This window comes from Corvus kubaryi, unplaced genomic scaffold (genome assembly GCF_017639235.1).
Source record: "Corvus kubaryi isolate FWS band 111438036 unplaced genomic scaffold, C.kubaryi_AGA036_p1.0 37398, whole genome shotgun sequence".
Taxonomy (NCBI): domain Eukaryota; kingdom Metazoa; phylum Chordata; class Aves; order Passeriformes; family Corvidae; genus Corvus; species Corvus kubaryi.
Window position 1 is genome coordinate 49,199,883 of NW_024581137.1, and position 26,338 is coordinate 49,226,220.

The window sequence follows — 26,338 nt, forward strand, 5'->3', positions numbered from 1 at the left end:
CCAGTCAAACCAAATTTGACAATTATGTCAAGTGCTAAAGTTCGATGAGCCTGAAATCCCTATTTTAACATTAATAACCCTGCTTCATAGAGTTCCATCTCCTCCAAGCGAACCTCCAAAAAGAATTCAATGTGTTTGCCCTCACTGAAATGTAACTTGAGCTCATGGTTCAACAGTCATTAGTACCAGATTTGAACAGTGCTGAATTACAAAGAACTACAAACTGCTTCTTGATCAAGTGCAGACAAAGCCTCTGTAAAACCATCCAGTGTGTCCAAAGCAGGAACATACCAAACTTCATGGGTTTGCACCAATTTTCGAAGAATGGAAAATACTTGATCTGATGTCGAGTGATGACAATGTCACTTTGTTACTCATTAAAACTTTCTGAATAAAAGAACAAAGAGAATGACTTTATACCAAATCAATGTGTTTTGCTTCATCTGTCTGCAGCATTATGATTCAGTATTAGGATCAAAAAGTTGGGGTTTGGGTACTATTGCAGTATGGCCTGGATCAGAAGCTGATTCTAATTTTTGCATAAAACTGTTAAGTCAAGTGTGGTGCTCTGAACTACTGAGATGGCCACTACACATATGGTCACAGCCCAAAGTATCAGTGCTTAGCAGTCATGCTGAAAATGCAGTCAGTGCTTCTAACTAAAGGGTTATTCATAACGTGACTTTAACAGCATCTTCAGTCAAGTCAAAGACGACGCTTTTTTCTCAGAAATAAAATATTTGTGCAATTCTAATGACTCACAGGGAATTTACAGGCTGGTTATCTTTCAAGTTTTGTTAAACAAATGTTGCTAATAAGCAGCAGGAACATTATTTGAATGACTATATAAGAAATGGCTATTGTGAGGCATTTTGATTATTTTTTTCTTTTTTTCCTTTCTCTTAGCAATAGAGGAAACAAACATACAGAGTACTTGAGATAACCACAGATCTGAGGCTTTATGTCTTGTTGAGCTTACACAGTTAATATCACTTCTAAACAGATAAAACTGATGCAAGAAATACCTAAAAGAGCTAAGCTGAAGTTTTGAAATGTCTCCTCCCAGGGAGAATAGTAACATACCCTTTAAAGGTTCCCTTGAGGGTTTCTAATGAAATTAGAATGAGAATCTTTACAGTGACATAATGTGCATTAAATACAATGTATTGAAATTAAGGTATTTCAATGCTTTAAATTAGTGTAAGTGGGATAATTTTGACGATAATGTTTTCTGTTATGGATATTGCTTGTTTCCACAAAACAAAAAATAATACATTGTTTCACTTTCAGGATCTTACTCATAACTGCAATATTGCAATGAGTGTTTTGGTGGTTTTTAGAGTTTTTCTGGGTTTCCTATAAATTTAATGTATTAGCTATGTCTGAGACAATGCTGACCCTTTTATCAGTATTTAATGCAATTTATATTCCAAAGCAATAGTTCCTAGTTCAGGTATTTTAAAGCTTTCCAAAACTCTTTTTGTTTTAAAGTTAGGAAAATGTTGTCTTGTAAATAGAGAGATGGGACTTCCAAACAAGACAAAGCTATTGTGCAAGCTTTTTCCTGGTCTCTGTGACAACCCTCACTTTGTGAGTGTGTTCCACCTCAGCTATGGAGGGATATCAAAAACATGCTTTTCTTCCCTTCACATAACTTCCAACCTATTTAAATGTATTTTAGTATTTGGAACAGTATTTGGATGCCTGTAGCTAATTTGCTACAAAAATCCATTCTAATTGAATGCCCTGGTGTTCATGAATATCAGCAAAACACATCTTTTCATGTGTTTTTGCATATAATTCTATAATTTCATGTTGCATTTCTGAAAAGGAGTTCTTTGCTCCTCAGATTCAGATTAAAGAAAGATTAATCAAAAGTCCTAGACTTCTTTTTTTTTTTTTTAATGCACCACCTTTGGGATTTGAGAACGTCTGAGGATTTCAAGTAATACCAATAATATTTACTGTCTTCCTGTATAACTGTCGAAGAGAATACTACATAAAAGTGAGGGATAACCGAGTAAAAGACTTTGCCAGTTTTTCATAGCAGAAAACTCAGAATTCAAGAAGAGCAAGCTTCTATGGAATAGAAAAGGTTAAAAAAATTTAAGAGCGCATTACTTCCCTGCTCACGAGCACCAACACAGAATCTATAAATAGCTTTAAATATAAATTAAAACAACTTTCATGCTAAGATATCAGAAATCGTGATTTATTTTCTCAAAGACTTTATACTCACAATCTCATCTCCTGGCAACCAATATCCTTCTTGTTCAATACCAGCTTTTGACCCTTTACACCCCACCGTCAGGGTTTCCACAATGAGACCATCCTTGACTGCTAAACTCAGCTGACGTGTAGTTTCTTTTGGATGCATACCATGGACTCGAGACATATACCTGCACACAAAGCACAAAAGTCTTTTAAAAAGTGTTAGTTTTAAGCTATAAAATGTATCAGCAAAATATACACATTTTCAGATGAGTTAAAATAATACACAGTCTAAGTTTTAGATTGTTTTTAAACATTCGAAATTTATATAACTTCCCCCTTTACTTAAAATCAACTTTTTTCTCCTTGCAGCTATCGTGTACACACTTAGACAAGTAGTAGCACAGTACTCCTCTACCAAAAAAATCCCAAAATTAACACATACACTGTTTGGGCTTGTCTCTGCCACATCCATTTGTGCCCTTTAAATTACCTTAAACTTGCATGTCTCCAACACTTCCTATAGCATACATACTACAGAATGTACCAATGAATTTTTGTGATGCTTGTGTGTACAACACATTTACAAAAAATGCAAAATTTATATATCACATAGGAAAACCCAGCAGCTCAAGTTTCTGTGCTAAGTGGTTTTTCTCCTTTTCTTGAGATAACTACCATGATCACACTGTGACAAACTGCCTTGGTGAGAAAAAAACATATGTAGCCTTAACTGTGTATAGACATGAGATTCAGCTGTGTAATGTTGACCTTTGCCCAGTATAATTCACTTCTAGCCCAATGCCAAATATTAACTTGGAGTAAACAACATAAAATTATTTTCTCTCAAATAAAAATGACCTTTCTGCCTTAAATTCATTACAATTCAGGTTTTTTTAACAAAATTCTGAGAACATATCTAGGAGTTGCTGCACACGGAGAGCTGCAATCGCAGGCAATCAGCAGATAAGTGAATTGACTTGGAACCAATTATTTTGTGGACAATATTTTCCTAGTTATAGATCTGTTAAAGTTACAGAGCTAACTGAATTTCTCTCAATTTTTATTTCTCCAGGTATTCTGTCCTTACCTGTTTCCTAAGAGAGAAATCTGTAATTTGCCTGCTTTAAGACAAAGCTGACAGCTATAGTATCCTCTCATTCCTGCTTCATAATGAATTCCAGCAACCATGACTCCTTTGTGACTGTCATCACAAACACCTTCACAAAAAATGTAATTATGATCATGAGCAAACTCAAGAAAGATTTATTTTAAAGCAGTAACATTGCATGAAAAAAAGAGAGTTAAATCAGTTCAGATTTTTTTTTAATAACATGGCTGAAAGGAATTTTTAATGCTTTAGAAGTTATAAACTTACAATAAGGAGTGAAGACCATTCCAATGGTCAAGTCTTCAATCAACCCCTCTTTTTGAAGACATTTGCCTTTCAAACTTCTTGCTGTTTTGGATAAATAAAGGTATTTTCCTTTCCTGCTTTCTCTCCCAAGCTTTTGCTGGAACTGGTTCATGCTAATATTTTTGTTTTGCTCTAAACTGTATATAAAACCATACAGTAGATTTCTGACTGAGTGGAAGTATATATTGTTATAGTAAATTATACAATAATCAGAGCAGCACAGAGCATTTATAAATTTCTGCTTGGTATCAGAGGCATTTACATAAATGCAGCATGTTTTCAGGATCTTGAGTTTTATTATTTTAGGATAAAAACTCTTAGAGGCAGATGCTACCATTTACTATATTTTACAATGTCTACCACAACATGGTCCAAGCCTGATTGGTGTGTGCAAGCTAGCACTGTCTAAAAAGTAAGTAATTGATACAAAAAGAACAATATTCTGTGCAAGTCTGCGTTCCAAGCTAATATATATGAACCTTCTGGTGGTTTGCACATGGGGCAAGGGCCAAAATCAGAAGATAAGGCACTTCAGTTCTGTATCACCCTGGGTGGATGCTCATCTGCCCAACCTGATCCCTCTCGACTTTTACAGAAACCAAAACTCATCATGAGCACCTGTTCAAGTGAGATTAAACACCATAAATGAGTTTTCCAAGTTCTCCAAATTCCAAGGTCTGAAACAGGCAGAGACTCAAGTCTGTTTACTTCACTTTCAAACAGAGTGCAAGTGAACACCACTAGTCTGTGGAAGCATAAAGTGCTGAAGCTTTAAACCCACACGAAAACAGCTCATTTGCTTATATAATCATGTTACATGTATTTCGTGTGTGTGCACATATGCACATATTTATGCAAACACAACTAGCTTTTTAAAGTGCAAATTATCTTCATCAACATTTGCTAATGTTACTCTTTTTTCAGCAAATTTCCATTTTTAACTCAGTACTAACAACCTCCCCAACAGAGCCATAGCATTCATATGTCTGTAATTAATTCAAGTCCTTAATAGGTCTCAAAATACGGAGAATAGGCTAACTATCATTCTTCCCATTTTAGTGACAGAACAAATCAGACTCTGAGCACATAAGCGATTTCCCTACACTTATATGGTGGGCTGCTATAGGTCTGAGAACAGAAATCAAGTATTAACCCAGTGCCATAACCCTCAGGGTATCCTACTGAAGGATGTATTTTGCACTGCATCATCTCTAGTTGCAGAAACTCAGTCCAACCAAATTTCTAAATGTAAGCTACAGGTTTCGTGATTTCTCACTGATATCTCTGAACAGAACAGATACATAATACCAACCAAAAAGCATTAAACCAACTGTAATCATCTAAGAGGTTTAATCTGCCTATTTCCACTGTGGCAGGTTGTGCCCTAGTGAAAAGGAGCACAAGGCTCAGAATCACCCATTTCTCAAATCCAATCTGTGTTCTCAACCAGAGTGAAAGTACTGCTACCTACTAAACTGCCTCCCCATTTTCTCCAGCTGTAAATCAGGAGTAATAAATCCCCAGTGGCTTTTTGAAGAATACTTTAGTCAATGTTCAGACTGTGCCACTGGAGAGCCACAAGGGCTATGCTTTCTATTTTTAAAATAAAATGTTATCACCTTTCATAGGAAAGCACGCATGTGTAGAGAGAATGGTTTTACTTCAAAGAGTAGAACTGCTGTTAGAAAAGTGCACCCTCCCCCAAATTTTTACTTCATTAAAACTTGTGAAGTGTACATGGCTAGATATTCACAAAGACTAAAAAACAACACTGTAAGGTTTGGATGAAAACTTATCTTGTTTCTTTTCAGCCAGAAGGACAGCAGGTAATAAAAGAAGTGACTAAGGCACAGGACTCAAATCAGAAAAGATCGTTAAAGTTCTTTAATAATGAAATGTGAAAAAAACTGTCACAACGTGAAAAATGCTGAAAACACAGAATAAGTTAATATCCAGCTCAGAGACAGAAAGCATGATGTCTGGAGTCCCAACTACTATGTCAGCCTCATTACTGGATCAGGGAAAAACAATATTGAAATGCCTTTGTGCGGAAGTGACACCACTAATCCAGGGAGTGCACGTCCCTTCCTGGCACTGCATGCACTGAAGCATCTGGCACCAGCAAGTTAAAAAACAAGTACAGGAGATAAAGCAATCCCCAATTGCTGTTTTCAACAAAACTTGATTAGCCTTACCTTGGAGACAGGGAGTTGAAGGAACACTGGTTTGTTATGCTCTTGCCCAGCCCTCCATATCAACAGATTTTGGAGTGTAATACAACCCAGTCACAAGCAGTAAAGCAAATACACTCATATGAGTGAGAATAAGGCACAGAGACAAAGTAAAATCCTCTAAAACAGTAAACCAGCCCTAATCAGATAGGGGGCTGAAGAAACCATTTCAAAACTCTGCTAATCCGTACTATATAAAATGAGGGTCTGTCTGATGAAAAGTGGAGGTTAGGCCTGATAATCTGCATGTTAAATTCAAAATCTCACCAAATGAGGCTGCCTGTCTGCAGAATACAGAAGCAACTGAACTGCTGCTGAAAATTAGAGTGTTTATAGGTCAGTATTTTCTCAATTTATAAACTGGCAGTGCAAACCTCCTTGACATTAGCATAGAAGAATCTAGCAAATCTAGCAAAATTACAGTTTTTGGAACCAACTTTTAAGGGCCTAGTAATGCATGTTTTCAATTATTGCAACACCACTTGGAAGGCAAAGGCTAAGGATCTTTAGCACGTAGTTTGTTCATTAGCACCCTTAAACAAACCTCATTGCCATACCATCAAATGTATATTTAAATGTGGTGACCTTCAGAAACGATACTACCAACAGAATCAGGTAGATGCACATGTGCACACACCTAATATATGTGTGCATCTGTCTGATGATAAAAGAAAACCATTAGAGGAGACTTACAGAGTATAATCACTAATAGATTCATAGATTGTATATGTATGTGATGCTCATCTGTATTTAATACACAAAGTACCAATCAGAGAAATATGAAACAACAATTTCAAATCTCTTTGGGACTGCAGATGAACATTAGTCAGGTGTAAGTGACAATAAAATATGGTCATATTCTTCTGTTTATATTATTATGCTATTACTGTTACCCATCCTAAAATCTTGACCACCTCTCAGACACCACAGGGACAGCCCAAGGGACCAGCACATGTGGAAGGAGGGGCCTCCAGCACTTCTCAGAGGGGCCACACAGGCACCTGCTGTACACCCCATCTGAGCCATGCTGAATGCTGGAGAGGAAAGAGATGCAGCAAAACCTGGTATGGGCATTTCCAGACTCTCCCTCCTTCACAGCAACAAAAACTCCGGTAACTCATGGCACTACCAATTGACAACTGGATCTTGCCACCTCCCTTTGCTAAACAAACTGGACTACAGGAGTACCTGATCCACCTCTAAACCACCTGCCTGCCCAATATATAGGACATTACAGAAGCACAAAAGTCTGTCAGCGTATCACCAATTCACTCCTAAAACTTCAAAATACTTTTCTCAAATTGCCAGTTTCCATGAAGTGTTTCTATTAAAAACCTACATCTAATATATGTGCTTCATAACACACCTTAAAACTAAAGACAGAAGCTTGGTTTGATCTTAGGGGTGTGTAGGAAGCAGACTCTAAAGCTGTGATCACCATGGGAGCAAAACAGACACAGAAGTGGCCAGCACTTGCAGGGGATCAGATGGTGAACTTTTCACCTACAGCTGTCACACAGCTCACAACTCCTGCCTGATGCTCTGCAAGACACAGCATGAAGCTAAACCCCGTCCCAAAGAGTTTAGTCTAGATAGCTACAAAACAGAGCACGTAAAATAGCTAACTCTGCTTCTAAAAAGTCCTCTTGAAGGCATCTGTGGTCGACTGAGAGGCAGCAAATGGTCTACATGGGCACTGCTGTACTGCAGCCCAAAGAAGAAAGCTGGGCAGAGGAGGAAGGAAGGTTATTTAAGGTAGGAAGCTGACATGGGTATTTAAAAAAAAAACCAACCAGTTTTTCTGAACTCATAAGGAATTGCATTTTCGGCCACTTGAACTCAACCAAAAGAAAATAACCGAAAAATGTTACAGCAAGGGTATCTGTACGTAAAGACTGAAATAAAACACATATCACAAATAGCTGCAAAAATACAACAGTGTGGCAAGCGTAGGTAGATGTTAACTTTCATGGCAAGCACTGTGATCTTGGTCTGATCTCTCTCAATGCTGGATGCCTCCACCCTCCCCAATGAAACGGGAAGTAGCAGCCTGCTGCTGCCAGCAGACTATCCACTGAGCAACTCATCCAGGGATGAGTTGAAAACTGATAAATTTGAGGTCTGATAAAATGAGATCTGATAAAATTGAGATCTGAGAAAATACAGCAGATCCCATTAAACTCAACTGAAAGTCTGCCATTAATTTTAAATGTTACCTACAGGTACATAAAAACGTCCTAGATTCAGGGACAGACCTTAAGGAATAATACATAAAATAGAAGGAAAGCAGCCAAAAATCTGTTCTGAGTTTTATATTGTCTCCCTACCTCTAGTGAAAAGTGATGCCTTTTGCCTCAGTTCCAGGGCATGACAGCTATTTTATAGAAGGCCCACACATTTCTTTTAAGACCTTTTTAAAATATAATTTGCAAAGAATAGGCCACTTGGTCATACTGAAAATAAAAGTAGAAGAGATGGCTGTGATTGATTTATTCTTTTTTAACAAATGCAGCTACATGGCATAAGAACTTCAAATACACAGGCCCAGATCTCGGGAATCCATCAGCTCTCCTTGTGGAAAGCCAGGTGAAGATCTGTGCTCACAGTTGTATCTCCAGGTCTCAGCCCTGAAGCTCAGGTTGCCTGCTCCCACCATGTAGCACTATGGAACCAATCAACTCCCATAAAACACAGCCTAAACATTATGGGTATTTGACACATATATTCCCCGCTTGCCAGAAACTGAGAGCTGGTCTGAGAGCTGAGACAACACAGACACACACAGGAGGTAGAGCTGGCTACAGTGGGGATGTAGCAGCTCACTTTTGTTTTCTAGGATACTTTTTGATGTGTTTCCACTTTCTGAAGTTTCAATTATGGATTATAGTCACTAAGATAAACACAATCATGGCACAATTTTCTTCCTCTGTATTTATATTCCACAATGAGATGCAGGTATATGAACAGGCGCACTCCACATACCAACAGCACATGCACAGACCAGGCAGCCACTGACAGGGCTGCTGCCTCTGCAGTAAAATACTTCTTACGTGATCCACATTTTATGCCGTCCAAAATTCCAGGAATTACAGAGAAACCATGCATTTACTTTTCCCTCTGACATCAGTATCTGCAACATTCATTTTGAAGACACATACACTATCCAAGCAGTAAGTGTTTTTAAAGTTTGTTTCATCTTTCCTTTGTAGTCAAGAAATTCAGAATTTGCATGAATATGGAATCTAATTTTGTGCAGTGTTTTTATAAAACAAAAAGAACGCATAAACTTGATAGTGAAACAGTGAAATCTAGCAGTTCAGCTAAATTCAGATCTGCCTGATGTTTGTGCTGCTGCTGCTAAAAGGAAGCTGAGGAGTGATCTCGTTTGTAAGTGCTTTAGATACCACAGGCACCATGCATGCACCAATAACGGTAATCACCTGGGTCATTTCTGTAAAAAGCACAGTAATGTTAACCCAGGTAATTCCCTGATTCAGTAATTTAAACTCCCACTCTTACAACTTCACTATACACTTTAGATTGTGTAATCCACCAGTATGGCCATGAAAAGCAAGTAATTTAAGCACCAAGCTATTCAACCCTTATCCAGAAAAATTTCCTCACCACCTTCTTATGGAGGAACTTACCTAATAAATGGCTCTACTCCTATTTTCCCAACCTAAAAACCTGTATGTGACACTGCTGGTAATGCACATGTGTGTGCACTGGGAAACAAGCACTAATCATGCAGGGGTGCTGCATGCACAGGTACAATTGTTCAGGTATCTGCAGGGCCACTGTTCCATCCTGCTCTTTTCTTTGGATGTACTGAAGAGACAAACAAGTATTACATGACTCAGAATGTAACATCCTAGCTAATACCTTGGAAATGAAATATTTAGTCAGTTCATACTGAGCATCTCAATTCAAAACATGTTAAAAAAATAAAGATTTGAATGCTTTCATGATTCAGTTTTTTAGAGCTTTCTATCTAATTTCCATTCTTATATGGGTCAAAACCTTTTTCTTTCTGTTTTTGGGGGTGGTTTTGTGTGTGTGTTTTTTTTGTTAGGTTACTTTTAGTCTAGCTGAGTTTCAGAATCATCACTCTGTCACACAAATGTTCACCTTATTACCATCTAGGGAACAACACAATGGCTGGAAAAGCCATCAGGGCAGGGCTGCTGCTCTTGGTGATGATATTGTTTATATGAATGGGAATATGAAACCACAGCCTAAAATAGATGGTATGAGTAGTGCTTTGGAGATCATTCTCTCTCCACTGATTACAGAGAAAGCCTTGATGAGCACTTCAGGTCAGATAACAAGCTGTTAAATGGCCATGTCCCACTCATTTTTATCTCTTACTTCTAATAGAAAGTCACATTTATTTACAGCAAAGAAACCAAACATAAGCTAGAAGTTTCACTTTCAAATATTACAAAGATGTTATGATTTGAACAAAAACCATTATGGTCATGACATAAAAACTGTTTTGCTTTTAATAATTAGAAATAAAATTAGCCTTTTATGTATTTTTCTGTGTAAACTTACACAATTTCAATACAAATATTAATAGAAATATGGAGTACATGAAAATGGGGACAGCGATTTTCAAATCAGTTCCATCCCCTTCCTTCTCAATATTCCTACTGGAGCTCATAGTTTGTATGTATTGTATTAAACATTGGATATTACAGCTTTTATAGTAATACTCAATAAGGAGACTTTAAATGAGTATCCACTTACTAACAAACATCAAACAAGGAGTATGGCTGCTGTTAATAATAATGTGTTTGTGCTGTTTCTGTGAATCATTTTATTTACCATAGTCATGCTCAGCCCAGAGATGACTTCACCTACTGAATCAATGGAGAACATTGACTTCTGAGACAGAAAAAGAAAAATGCCACGCTAGCAATACCATGTAAGACCATTCCTAAGAGAAGAATTATTAAATAAGGAACATTAAATCAAGCAAAATTCATCAGAACATGTGAGAACCTATTTATTTTTTGCAGAATGAACTGTAGGAACAAGACATGCATGCAGTAATATTTCTGATCAAAGCAAATGCACAAAAAGCTCCACTTCACCTTAAGCTCCAGTCCTTAACAAAATAGCCATTTATGCTAGACCCTTACAGGTGTAATGATTGCACAGCTGGCTACAACATCCTATCCATTCCCTGTATTCTGCATAAAGCAGGAAAAAAGGCAGCAAGGCTGGAGCAATCCGTCAGTCCCCTGGTGAAGAGTTTTCCACACCAGGCACTGAACTAGTCTTTGACAGCCAGCACTGGAAAGCAGACCCAGCAATTCAGGAAGCAACAGGGGACAATGTCTCAGTACCAAGTTGAAGGAAAAATCATCTCTAAGAAATTACAAATAACACTGTTGAATACTTGTGGACTTCTCTTTCTGTATTCCTTAAACCAGTTTAATTAATGTGATTAAACAGAATTCTTACACAAATTGAAGAAATAAGCTGTATCAATAAAAGAGCTTGATGGGAAAAAGAGTAATTATTAATATGCATTATAAACTCAAGATAATACTTCAAGCAAATCTACTAATTTAGCACTTTTAATTCCATGACTACTCAGAGCAAATGCAGATAGGTTCTTTATAGACTTTTTTCAAGAAAAGTTTACATTTTTTCCTGCAATCCCTGTTTTCACTCTCCTTAGTCAAATAATCTAAAGGCAGCCCTTAAAATGGACCATTAATATGAGCACTATTAAAATTAAATAATATCCAAACCAAAAAATCATTCCAAAATCGTGAACAAAATTAAGATAAAACACCCTGTAAACAGATAGGTAAAAGCTGTATGATGAATGTATCTATCTACAGGGAACACAGGTGAAATTTAATGAACATATGCCATTGTAAACACCCCTTGTGCAATTAAATCACAACCTGTCATTCCTTCTTAAGAGTTTTATAAAATATGCATGTTTAGCTTGGTTTCTCACTTTTCTTTCAACTTTTTTTTTGAATCTGGGTATTAAAAATTGTTATTAGCTTGATGAGTATTACCTCATTGGTCAGTCTCAGTACAAATTTACAAGCAAAACTGTGTATCAGTTATGATGCAGGAGCAGGTAAGAACCCCTGTACTTTCCTGCATATATGCACTTCTCAGTGTTCTTTTTGTTACTTTATAGAATATAAATGAGCTTTTGAAAATATAAAACAAATTTAACCTGAATCCATCATTTAAACTCACTGCGACGCCATCAGTATAAAAAATTAATGTGTCAAACAAGCCAAGCATTTTGGTGTCCAGCACATTTCTCTGCAATGTATTGCTATGCTTGTAACTGCTAGTTATGCACCCATAATACAATTTTTATATATGACCAAAGTAGTACTTGTACTAAAAATTTTGTTATTAGGGAATCAAATGATCAAATGATTTTTAGACTGGTTTTTGTTTTATTAATATAATGATTTTTAACTAAATTGGTCACAAATTGCTGAAAAAGCAGAGAAGACCTTTGTTTTCTGCAGTTTGATCTCTGACTAAGGATTTACAAGCCTTAAAACTCTAAACTCAGGTCATTGTCTCACTTTAACACAAAAAAAGTGTTCTGAGAACAGAAAAATCCCACACTGGTTTGGAGCTTAAGGAAGTAGCTGGAGTTCATAATGACAAACAGAGAAGGAAAATAAACAAAATTACAAAGGAGATTGACACAGAGGAGCCAAACAGAAAAAAAGCACCTTGTCTTTACCTGTAACAGAAAACACATGAGGAGGCATTGAAAATTAAGAGTTTTCTACCCTGCCACCACCCAGTGATGTATTCTGTAATGCATATTATCTATAATTCTGCCAGTCCTATAGAAACTGAAGTCAGTTTTCTCACTAGACAGGCTGCCTCTGGAAGCAGCTATGTGGACTGTTAAGGAAGTATTATGCTTTTTATTGTTGGACCTTGTACTCCAAACTTTTGCTTACCCTTGCATAATCAGGAATTGCTACTACACTGCATGCACAGAAAACAAATTCAGTGTACTGGCCAGGGTTTCAATAACACTGTTTGCTTCAAATAGTCACATTTAAAACATACATGAAAATGATGTACAGATATAGAAAAGGAGCCAGTAACTCTGGTAAAAAGTGAACTCAAGTGATCACTGCATTCTCCTGCATAACAGGAGGATGCTCTACTTCAAACAGTTGCTTTCAGATAACCCTGCTCTCCAGCAACAAAAAGACAGATATTTTAGGGGAATAGCTTGACAAAGGATAAGAAACCAACAAAGCGAAAAAAACCATTTCTAAGCCTTTATTTCAATCAAAGAAATATCAGGGGCTACAATACTTCTTCTGTTCATGCAAAGTTTAACAACAGGATTATCTAGTTATAAATCCAGTCATCTGCTCTTCTAATCTTTCCTATGCCTTACTATTTTCATTTATGCATGACTATTTAGTTGCAACATGCAGAATACTAGGAGGATTTAAATTTTCATCAGGAGTACTATAAATAGTAACAGATTTTTTTCTGGTAAGTTTCTAAGCTTCAAATAAGCAATTTTGTAAGAATCTTGTTCTTCTGATTTTTTTTTCTTGCCACTTCACCACATATTCTTATTTATATACTTGTGTGATTATTCCCTATCCATTCAAATTGCTCATTTTCTTATTTATACCCTGTTGTGTTTATTCTGTACCTGAGAATAAATTGCTCATTCTCAACTTTACTTTAATCACTACTTCTATAAATTGTTTTCTGTTAAAGTAGACAGCCTAGAAAGAGAACAGCAAAAGAAGTAAGGCAACAAAACCATATATATGAACTTCAACTCTTCTCAGACATTGACTAGAGAAATTCCAAAGACTGATACTTGGAGAAGAAATCCCCTTCCTAGGTCCAAATGTCAAACTGAGAGGGTCACATACTCAATCTACAACTGTTAGCAACTCCATCTCAACGGTGGAACCAGAAAATCTCATTATTTTACAGTAATCTTTCATACTGAGTAATTCTTTTCTGACATGATATCCCATCAATGCTGATTAATGTCAGTCGGCACAGAGCTAAGAGAGTCTACTCTACACTGGCTTGGGATCTGCTCATTTCTGTTTGATGTTCTGACTTGGCTGCACCTACATTAAATTACAATATAGTAAGAATGAGCCCACAGAACAAATATGGGAAAAACAGCTATGACCGTTTAGGCACCTACTACTGGACCATCCTACTTGAAAACCAATTAAAAAATATTAAAGTATCTATTAATGAGAAAACAATATTTTTTTGTAACACCAATGGGGTAAAACAGCTTTCTGATTGATGAAACAGATGGTTTCAGTATCACTTTACTTGAAAATAATATAAAGTGTCCAATTTCAGCATTATCAGTTTTATCCCAGCTAGTGGTCTATCCATCAGCTTCATCCCCCCCAAAGTTGTGATACCTCTACCCTGTGTCTATGGCCACTCTTGGTTTCATTTCCACACTAACTTATTCACAGGCTCCATTCTGGAGAAAGACAAGTTCTTCCTCCAGGGAAAAAGCAAAGCATGGCATGACAGAGAACACCAGTGTAAACCATGCCAACACTGGCTCCCTCTGCCAAGGGCACCCAACCCTGTTGCAGCACGCTGTGTGTCCTCAGACGCCTCCACATCGTGCCCAACGGCGAACTATCGTGGCTCTATCTTCAGGTTTCAAGAATAGCATTGCTGTGGGCTGTGTTATTTTTGGCACTTAGAACTGAAGAACCACACACACATACAAAACAAACAAAAGAATATGTCAGGGCCAAAGAAACACTCTATGAGCTAAAGGCAATGAGGTGTAGACCCAGCATAACTGCTCCAGAGAGTGCCAGGGCATTCCCTGTCATGGTACACAAGATGGTATAGACACAGCCTATACAAGAGACAGAGAAACACTAATCAACTTAATCAATCATGAAATGCAACAAAGGGAAAGAGAAAAAATCACGAGGAAGAATGTGCAGAAGAATTATGTTTTGGTTCTTTACATTAGTCTTCATGGAGTAGTTTAGAAACCAGAAAAATTATCATTTAACAATGAAAAAATCTTGAAAGCTGCCAATAATCGTTTTAGAAGACCAGATTTGCCAACTGGGTATGTTAATAACATTAACTCAATAGCTAATGAACTATGAACTAATCATAAAGATTATGGAATGTTCATATATTGCTACTGAGAAAACCAAATACTTTGTGAGAAAAGGGGTATATAATTAATAGTTAATTAAATCTTATGAGTCCAATTACCTGTAAGGGAATTATGAAGAAAACACTGTAAAATGAACTGGGAGATTGGAATGGCCAAAAAAAGAGAACTTTAAAAACATGTCCGTACAGAAATACTTACCAATCTGCTATGCAACTGAATGTCAGTAATTTATCCTACTCAGCTAAATATGCATGCCTTTTTGCCAGTGTATTTTAAGGCGTTTTATTCCATAGAATCAATTCTTGAGGTTACCCCAAAACCAGAACAGATGGAAGATAATGAGGAAAAAACAGGAAGTCAAAGCACAGTTACAATTTTTAACACACTTTTAGGGATGAACTATTTTTCAGGCTGCACTCTTGACAGAGAATTCATAGGATATGGGAAGTTATTTCTTCACTAGTGCCTACAGCACAACTAATACCAATAATGCTCATCTAAATAATTGATACACTAGGGTCGAATTATCCCAATATCAAGTCTATACAGAAAAAGAAGTCATATTTCTTGATGAATACCTCTTAGAAATGTAATTTTGTTATTAAGAAATGCGGTGGGTTTAGAAATACTAGCTATTTCTTGTAGTCAAACTTCAAACTATTGCAATTCATTGACTTGAGATACACTGTGACAATATAAGCCAGGTGAGAATATTTATTTTCCATACCTTAACAGAAATGCTACTACTGCCTTCAAGTGAGCTCTATCATTAAATAAAAATGCATTGAATATACTGGAGCTTATGTACAAAGATAGGAACTTAAACATATATTTTAAAATTCTCTTCCAAAGGTAGTTTGCATTCAAAGTACTAATTCCTTTAAATTCACGTCACTCTTGCTTCTCGTTAGTTTTGGTTTTCAGTCCTTCATTCAGTTTTCAAGTTACTGAAGAATTCCCTCCAACCCATGGAAAGTGCATTTCCAAATATAAGGTACCCTCACAGGTAGTCAATAAAACTGCAGAATCCCTTTCATATGATGATTTGTTGAGTGTTTTTTTCTGAGACATGGAGTCTGCGCAGTGTGGTCTCTTCCTTACCAATGCCTTAAGTATTTATATAATACTCCAATTAACTCTGTCATATTCTTGCCATTTTTACAACCACATGTTTTTAATTCTTTACAAAACAGACACCTTTCTTGTGTTTCTTACTGCTTCTCTGCATGCAATGACTTTTCTAAAAAAATTGTCAAAAGTTCAAAAAGCTTACTAATTAATTTCTTAAAGGCTCTAACTTGCATATTCAAACTTTCCAAGTGACTCTTCCCTTGATGTAAGACAGTTTTCAATCACTTCTAATCACACATTTTTCTGTTCTTGCCTTTCCCCCTCATCAATTTAAAAAGCAAAGTATACTTGATCTAGTCTGCTTTTAATTAAAGGACCTCTTTCCTTATAGGTTTTTCCTGATAATAACAGAAGTACCTTCTAGTGCTCTTGGCTCCTCCTACACTATCCTCCTACTCTTATGCACTCTACAGAAAATGCGTGCCTAGTTCTTTAGATTTTCCTTGCATACTCACCATTGACAGTACCTCCTGGAAGTCTTCCTTTACCCAAATAATCTTCTAACAATTATACTTAAAGTGCATAGATAACAATTTGCATACTTGCACGTGTAATATAAATTTGTCTGTTTTACAAACTGAGTTGAAACAGTTCATAATCTACGAACAATGAACCCTCTTTTTGTATCACCAACATTTCCTCCCTGGTCATCAAAAGTAAGTGTTCCTTGAGATGAACAGTGTCTTCTACTCAGCACCAGAAGACTAAGAAAAGTAAGAATTAAATTATATTAAATTAAATTAAATTAACAAGAATATATAAAGGAGAGGGAGACAACCATGCTGAATTGCACATTAAGAGAAAAGCCAACAAATAGATTTGCTTAACAAACCATCTAATGAAGAAAGCAACAGTTCTTCATAGCAATTGCTGTAAAGATAGTTGGACGAACAGGTCACAAAAGACACAGGATGACTTTTCTCTAGCAGCAAATGAATGTTCAAACCAGGAGAAAAGAAAATCCATTCAAAAACCAAATCATGAATCATCTTTTCAACATATGAATTTCTCTGAAAGTACCCATTTGTCATCCACTATATGACACATAGGAAGACTGTTACTTACCTTAAACATGGATTTATAAAAAAAAAATATTCTCTTGCTGTTTTTCTGTATCCTCACTCAGGAATATGACACACTTCCATAATGTCACTGTCATTATTACTTTCAAATACTTGTAATACGCAAAGCCACTCTTTCTGTCAATCCCAAGATGTTTTAACACTTCTAGAAAATGTTACTAATCCAAATATTAAAATCTTCATTTTAGCTCCAACTGTGTACACATGCTCATAATTTTCACTTTTGACCATTGGTTTTGAAAATTGTTAGTATTCATATGTTTGCCTGTATGCCCAGACACTGATGGATCTTTTAAGGAATTGCAGTTGACCTGACCAAATGATTATTGAGCCTGAAAGAATGTATCAGCTGCTCCGTTTTCATCAGAAGAGATATTCTGATGCCATGCTAATTTTGGAACTTTATTTTGAATATTATGTATTATGCATACTCATTTACTATGTCATATGTGTTTCTTCATCAACCACTAGTACCATACAGCAATTCAAAGGTCTTTATCATTTCCTTGTCAAAAGTTATCTCCTTAGGAATGTCACATAATAGAAACTAGATCAGTGTTCATCACTCTTATCTCACTGATGTGCATGGGGAGAATTTAAAATGCCCAAGCACTTTTTAGATTACTCTTCACTGCTAACACCTTGCACGTCTTTCTCAAAGTACTAAGGCTTCTTGCATTTCTGTTTAGTCACTTACTTTTCTTCTGATTACAAATGAGTCATACAATCTGGATCTAGACTTTTTTAAAAAATCATACTACCCATCAAGTTACCAAGAGCAGTACTTCTTTTTCTAGTATCTAATTGCTTTTCTCAACCTTGTTTGTAATGATTTGTCTGACCTAACTTTACTCAGCTAAATGTTATTCCCACTAACTTAAACTAGGCATCTCTCATAAGAGTGGGATGAATTCCCAGCTAGACATGCCTGTCTCCCTTTATTACATCTAAAAGGAGCACAAACAGCTAACAAACTCAGCTAATATGTAGCCTAAAGCAAGTAATTTGAAATGTTAAAATGGAAAGTGTACAGCATTAGTTTACCCACTTGTCTCCTTGGAGACATGATGAAAATATATATGCTTTAATGCATTCTAAAACTCCACTGCAACCTCAAAAGTGAAATTCCCTAAAACACAGACTCCTTCTCAAGCCCTCATGGAATTCCCTATCTCTGGAAAGGTGCATTTTGGTTTGATGGTCCATTTTTCTTCTTGCAGAAGCAGGGTACCCATTAATTCATTTGGGACATCATCTTTCTGCACTTCACTGTTCATTATGTTTGGAGAACCTGAACTGTTATACTTCTTCCACTTACGAAGCCAGTTTTGCCTGTCACTTCCACCCTAGAATTTCCAAACTCTGTCAGTGGACCGTGTCATGGACCACGACATAATGATTTTCACTTTGTTAGTCACCTGCACTGTTTATAATTCTCCCTGTTAGTGGTCTCTGGCCTCATTATCAGTTCACATTGGTTCTGGCAACTGAAGAGTTGCCAACTGGTTACTTTAGTTCTTTTAAATTATTCATATTGATTACTTTGACAAATGTGACGTACAGGCTGGCCTGAAAATGCAGACAAAGCAGAAAGAGGCACAAAGCTCTCTGTTTTTAATACAGTGGCTGCTACAAGTTATATTGCAGACTTTTCTGCACATTGCAAGCTCCACAGAACAAAGAATATATATTTCTTTGTGTATCCAGCACCTAATACACCTTGAAGAATATTTTAACAGTATTAATCACAGGTGGTAATCATCTCATGTCTTCTTTAATAGCATCTTATGCACTTCTCAGCAAATATGGCTTCTTATTTATTTGAGCAACCTAACACTTCAGATTTCTCTTTGCCTTCTGGAAAAGTCCTACTAGTCTCTCACATTTTCCTAAAGAAATAGATTATTTACAGATTTTATTGCCCTTTTGTCCTCAACTGTTATATCTACTTCTTGTATTTTGATCAAGCTATCAACTCCAAAATGCTAAATTCAGTTATAGCACTAGAAATGTTACATATTTCCTAAAGATGCTTATACAAAACAAATACAGGGTAATATTTCAATTCTGTGAATTAACCTCATTTTAGGCCCTTCAGGTGCCCAGTTTGGTAAATTTGGTTTTTTATATATAATTAATTAATTAGTAACATAGAAGTGCATGTAACTGTTTCACAGGCTCTAACAATGTTTACTATCTCTGTCTCCAAGGGCTTTTATTAGCATCAACCTTCCCCCTCACCAAGACTGTATTTGGAGCAGGTCACTTACTTTGTAATACGGTCAATGTTCGCAATTTGCTTCTGGTTCCGGATTATCTCTATAGCTGCCCAAAGATGCTGGATAGCCTTTGTATCTGCCTGTCGTCTCTTCGTTAGGCGTGCCATGACCTGTTTACCTGGTCAGCTGCAGCCAATAAACAAAAAAACAAAAAAATACACCAAAAGGTTAACCAAGAATTATGGAATAAATTACGTGAAGATTATATTGCAACAAACATGATTACAAGGAAAACCGTACTTCGCGTAGCCATTCAATTTGTACACAACGACGTTTTCAAGTGCTTGAAGAGCAGTAAAAAGTGAAAAAAATGCAGTTTACAAGAACCCCTTTCACATCACGTAATCTATACAGAAGACAAAAGGAAAGCGGTAAAATATATGAAATCGATAGCAAATTACTCAACTTATGAAACTGGTTATAAAAAGTCACTTAGTTCATATCTCAGTTCCCTGTATTTGGTAAAAATGCAAAACTACCCCAGCCTGAAGCTGCCACAGCCTCCTGCATTGCCTGAAGCCCTTAAAAAGGGTGAGAGTGGTACTTGACTACATCATATGGCATAAGCACAAATTCTAACACAGAGAAAAAGCTGGACCCACAGTTTAACATACCACACAGTTCTTGGAGTATTACCTTCATGTTCTTATCGTTAATAGCTATTTTTAAAAAGTCCATTCTAAGAGGAGAAACTAGAAGTATATTTTCATGAATGATAAGTATTTAAAAAAGTATTTTGGAGCAGTTCCATTTTCTGTAACATGCTAAAACCCAACAGGACCAAAGTGCTTTTGATGGCATTTACCCATCTAACCAACCCTGAACAGGAACATAATGAGCATCTGGCTTTGTTTACAAATTTTCCAAAAGCTGGAGGCAATGAGTACAGATAAGCCATAAATCGCCTACAGCTCCACTACAGGCACCGAATCCCTTTTTAAAAGCTTAACGATGCATTTTGATCACTAAATAACTTTCTTCCACTGCCACCACTTTCTCAATGAAAAAATGACTGATTTATGGGTGCTACCAAGGTCTATAATTTATTTTAGAGCTCTGTCCTCGGAATGAACTCTGTGGTATGCACACGGATATTTGTAGCTAGCAGAATATTAACTTCAGTAACCCAAAATAATATAAAAAATGCAAAAACATTTCACCATCTGTGCAAAGTTAAAGATGGGAATTTAAGTACTAAAAGTGTCCCTGCTCTCAAATTCAGAAAAATGAAACAGATTTGAGTATTCCATCAGTTGCAGCAATGTCATTTTCAAGTCTATGGGACCTACAGGTACTTATCAAAGAGGGCTCTCAAGTTTTAGATCTGATATAAGCTCAGCAAAGCTCACTAACTTTACAGGTGCAATGAAATGAATAGCAACATTCCATTATTAAGGATAAGAAATTATTTAACTGCATTATACTTTATGTTATGTAGCCCATTTAAAGAAAAAAATTGGGAGAAGAAAAAAGATGATGTGAAGTGGTATGTACATGCCCAGGTCCATGAGGCATTCCTGGCTACAGTAGATGTCAGGGAAGGGCAGAACAGAGCAGCACATGAGAAGATGTGGTGTGGTCACACATCGATCCCACATTTCAGCTTTAGAAATCTCCTCCCTCTGGGGATTAAAGCAAGGGCAACTAGAGGGATCTCCCAGATAAAAAGGCCAAGAACACAGTTTTGAAGGAAGGATAAGGGGGAATGTGACAGACATACAGCTAAGAGTGACAGCAGTAGATAGCATCGCCTGACAGTGATTCAGAGAAAGAAAGTCTCCGTTGGGAACAGTGGGAAAAGACACTGCATCTCTGTGAGCTCCTCTGTATTAATTTCACAGAACATGAGGCCATTGCAAACTAAAAAAAAAACCCTGCTAATTTGTAAGAGAAACATATAACCATTTGTAGAATTTAATTTTTAAGAGAAATAGAGGAAAGCACAAAAAAAGGTTAGATCTTAACACAAAAAGCGCCAGTCTTTACAGACCTATTATTTTAGCATAAAATTTCTTTCCTAACACAGACATGACTGAAAGATCATTCTTCTTATTCCAGCTCTCTACAAACTCTCTGCTACAAAAGCTGTCAGACAATATGGCAGCCAGCAAGCCGGACATGGGGTCCCTTGCACAGCATCACATCCCCATGCAAGGAGCAAACACTCGTCCTTCTTGACCCCGATATCAGTGTGAAACAACAGCCTAGTTCTCAGTTTATTTAGTAATCCCAACTCTTTAAAAATAGCCGCTATTTCTGGCAGCCCAGCATATGGCTGCCATGCTAGCGTCACACCCAGCACAGGGGACAGCGAGGTTTTCTCTCGCCTCCACAACACCTGTGCCCGAGGGCCCCGGCACAGCACAGGGTCCTGGGGAAGCCACCTGCCACCTCTGCATGGCCCCACGGCCCCGCCGTGCAGCCAGAGGGAAGGCTGGCCTTTGGGGATAAGGAATTCCCAGAGTAGGAGAAGAAGCCCATGCTTGAGGCAGGAAGAGGGAGAGTGAAGAACTGTAACCATGAATTCCTGAAGCCCTGTGGCTGCAGAGTGCCAAAAGCCCTACAGGATCACATCTCCTTTGGAATGTGCTTTCAGAACAAACTCTCCGACCGCCCCCTTACCCCATCCTTATCGTGCTGTGTTGGCTTGAAGCACGGCCAGGCTGTGCCCTGTGCCATGGCTAACTCAGCCCTCAGGACAGGCGTGCACCTCCTGGCCCCGAATGCGCCAGGGACGTCACATCACTGAGCCAGAAGTTACCCCCCAAAACACATCCCATGTTGGTGGCGCCCAAATGGCTCCTTGCTGGCTGGCCCCTGCTCCCACTGCTGCACACACAGGCAGGGCCATGGCTCTTCTCTGTTTGTCTGGAAATAACAGCAGTATGGACACACATGGGATACAGCAATCACACCTGTTCTCTGTTTCCTTTTTTTTTTAAGATACAATAATTTTAGTAGGTGTTCTGCCTTCAAAGAATATACATTTCACTTTCATAACTTTGGTTTACTATTTAAGGGCACTTTCGTTAAACTCAACAGTTGACACTTTACTACTGAAATAGCAGTTCTTACACACCATATTGCCAAGAATACAAAAATAAGGGTTTTCTTCTAAAAGTCCAGGCTCCTTTAGTGTTATTTTAATCTTTTAATTGCACGGTGTAGAAAAAATAGAGTCTTTTTGCATTACCGAAAAAGACTAAAAGATTGTAGCATATTTCTTGCTGTTCATTGCAGTCACTCTTCCTCTATGGTAAAATTAACCACAACAGTCTACTCCCTGCACTCCTGCAAAAATATAAGCATTTTTCTATATTATTACAATATCTTAAAGGGAACTTGTATCCAACTACTAACAGTTCATACAATGCCTTTGAGTTCTACTTCCAAGCAACAGAAAATCCTCCCAGAGTCTCCACAGGAACAACTTATTCACACAAATAGTAGTTTACATTTTAACGGGAGACACGTTAGGTTCCTAAATCTGTATTTATCACTCCTGATTATTTGCTTATGTGTGGGTTCATACACACACACACACACACACACACACACACAGAGGACAGAACAAGCATAAACATGCAGTGTGTGTATGTGTAAAAATCTGTGGCTCAGAGGTTAAGTATCAAAAGAGGCTGATTCACCCATGCAGTGTTTTAAAGAAATTTGAAGTCTGGAGACTTTTTAAAACCACAATACTGAAATGTACATTTACATACAAATGCTTGAAGATGTTACTCATCGTCCTCTTTTGTTATAGCATTCATTTAAAAATTCTGGAAAGAAAAATTGAAAGCTGAAGGAAACATTCATTTCCTTTGTATGATTTGCTGGGCACTATGCTCATTTAGCTATGGCACCCCCTGTCCATACAAAATTATTTGCTCCATGCCATTTCTGTCATGTTTTGTTAGCAAGTTTATGGTAGGACATAGCTTCTGAGAGAAAGATTGACAAAACCAGACGACTGAAAATCTAGGAAATTATATCAGCAGGATCTGTCTTAGGTTTTGTAGGCATCCATGAGACCTGCAGAATATAAGAAATATCCTCCTAACAGAAAAAGTTTTGTGTTTGATGCACCAGCTCACACACTTCCATCACACCCTCACTCACACAGGGCCCAAAGCAAATAATTTCTCTTCTCAATTTTCAACTTTCTAACTTTTCCTCATGCACACTGAGTAGTATGGTTTTACTGTACTTTGTATTTTGAATCCCTCTTTAATGTCCTAAACACATTTTGAAAAGTATACTACTTTACTGTATTCCTCAAGAGCCAAATGTTACCCACACTTCTCACAGGCAGGCTCCACAACCTGTGCTTTATCTTGTGAGTATACAAGATAACACACAGAGGACAGCTTATCTTCCCCAAGCCCCCAGAGCAGCCTCACTGCCACGCGGCAGCAGTGTCACAGCGGTGGCAAGGCAGACACTGTCAAAACAACAAGGCTACCAATCATTAGCACACACTTGGCTGAAGCAAATGCTGTACAGCTGTCTGCTGCAACAGTGGTGGATATGGAAATCTGAACTGCAAGTCAAAATAAACAAAAATCACCTTGCAGCATGTCAAGGAATTTAGCCCAAGGAACCTCCTGACCTGCTGCCTGCATCCAATTTAGCAGATACTATCAAGTACTAAGTTTAGCTAGAAACTCTCCCTACACACAACTCCAAGGTAGTCAAATCTTGCCACGTGTTAGCTGTTAAATACCATCGTTCAAGCAAATTATGATGCTTCTGAAAACTTAACTAATGAATTGGACTTTGCACTGAAGCAGTCGGCATTGCAGTTGGGTGCTGCTGCTCTGATGGGAGCTGCTAATTAAGAGCTGACAGGCAGTAGCTTGTTAAGTCTTGTGTTCATACTTCACTGAAAGTGAGGCTACCTGTGGGGCTCAGCCCTTCCAGTGCAAGGTCAAACAGGTTAAACTCCATCCCTGCTATCAGCCACCATTTGGCTGGGACTCCATGTGCACTTAATTGCAATGCAAAGAAGGTTTAGGGAGTTGATCCTCGCCACTGCTCAGCTACTGGACGCTGCCTTTTGGCCTCAAAGCCCTGGGACTTGCTATTTTTTCTTCCACAATACACAGGGAAAGATTTTAGGCTCAACAGGAGGAAGAAACTAGACTCAGTCCTAGTTTTTGTGGCTTTCATGCTGATTTTGGGTGGTTTGGGAGCTTAAACACAGACCTAGTTTCATATTTATATGTACTTTATAATATGAGGTCTAGTGTTTCTTAAAGTGTAACTTTTTACAGTAAGCATAAACTGTATATATCAGCAGTACAAAGAGTTCCAAATGTCTAGCTTTGTTCTTGTACTAAATAGGAGTCTACCATTAAAATCCAGATTTGCAAGTTGATGCAGTGTTTGGGTCCCTAGACTTTATACAGGTCTTCATTGTACTGTAAACTTCTGCAGCTTAAAATTTAGTTTACAATTTAAACTGCTGTTAAAACATATCTTTCATCACCAGTTTAGTGGGAGTGTGAACTCTTAGTCTTCCCCTCCTACAACAATTGTGATTAAAAGTGGTAATTATTCTATTTTTACATAGGAAAGGTACAGGTGAAAATGCCTTGACTGAAAAGCAGCATAGGCATGCATGGGGCAAAACCAAGAGGTTTAATATTATATCTGCCTTCCATAGCTGGTGATTCAAAAATGTGGGGAGAAGCTGCTAGGGTGAGGACAGCTTTTGGTAGGAGAAATAATTCCATATTTTGCTTACCATTTATTTGTCTTCATGAGTGTGCAAGATTATAGACATAACCAAGAATTTAACCTCCTGGTAGAAGGAGACTCTCTTTTGTAAGAGTGAAGGTTATCAGAAATAAAGATTTTGCATACAAAGTAATTTTCAAATGTTGAAGAATAAGCAAGTGGTTTTGTATATTAGATATTTATTCTGGACTTAATCCCAATCCACTAAATCAACAAATGCCTTTCTGCTGACTGCCACATCCTCACAATGAAAAACTTAGGGATGTGTTGAGTGATGTTAGTGAAGCTGAAAAATGTAACAAAGGCTTGTGGCTGAAATAGGCAAAATTTCTTTGTTAATTAGACTAAACTCAGAAAATTAGACTATAAATTAACAAAAGTTACTGAATTCTTCAGTTTGTTTTGTTTTTTTTTTTTTTTTTATTAGGAGATTAGTTCAGGCTGTAATGCTGTCATTTTGGAAGTTATTAAAATACCGAATTTTGGATGTTGAATGTGTGTCATTCCTAATGAAAATCTTTTCATTTCATTCACCGTTAGCTTAAGGTCTACACAATCTATTCAAAAGAGAAAAGTTTATTAACATAATAATCCTAAATATTTCCCACGTGCAAGTGCAATACCCCTGCTGTTCTGTGCAGCTCCACCTTTTGCATTTCCCAGCTGCAAGGTTTGTAACCTTGATGTCATGCAACTTTCTGAGTGAGGTTTTGCATAACCCCCTGAAGTGCAGTACAGACACAAAACAGGACTGCATGAATACAAAACTGCAGAGTTTTGCTTCATTCTCTCTGAAATTTAATTTTTTTCCCAACTCCTGTGCACAGAATACATGAAAGCTTTTGCTTTTACCTTGTGCCATTTCAAGATGGCAGTGAGCCACTGTATAAATCTGAGCCAAGGACATTACAGAATTAAAGGCCCCAAGAATACTTTTACTACACATATGTGCAAGGTTTATTTTAATCCCTGATACTGCATTTATTTCATTTGTATTGTATTCCATTCATAATGATTAAGTAAGTGTCCTTCGCTGGGGCTAAAGCATACGGCACTTGAATGTTAAGTTCAGACATTTTGAA

At 37.3% G+C, this 26,338-nt stretch overlaps 1 protein-coding gene across 3 annotated transcripts in view; it reads right to left on the reverse strand.

Moving 5' to 3' along the window:
• ZMYND11 (zinc finger MYND-type containing 11) overlaps positions 1-26,338 on the reverse strand; it is a 105,550-nt gene that overhangs the window by 41,806 nt on the left and 37,406 nt on the right. For all 3 annotated transcript variants that reach the window (XM_042042813.1, XM_042042812.1, XM_042042811.1), the window contains exons 2-3: positions 19,509-19,643; positions 2,240-2,399 (exon numbers count right to left, since the gene is read on the reverse strand). In XM_042042813.1, the coding sequence (XP_041898747.1) occupies positions 2,240-2,399; positions 19,509-19,624 (276 nt within the window). In that variant the 5' untranslated portion in view covers positions 19,625-19,643. The remainder of the gene's footprint in view (positions 1-2,239; positions 2,400-19,508; positions 19,644-26,338) is intronic.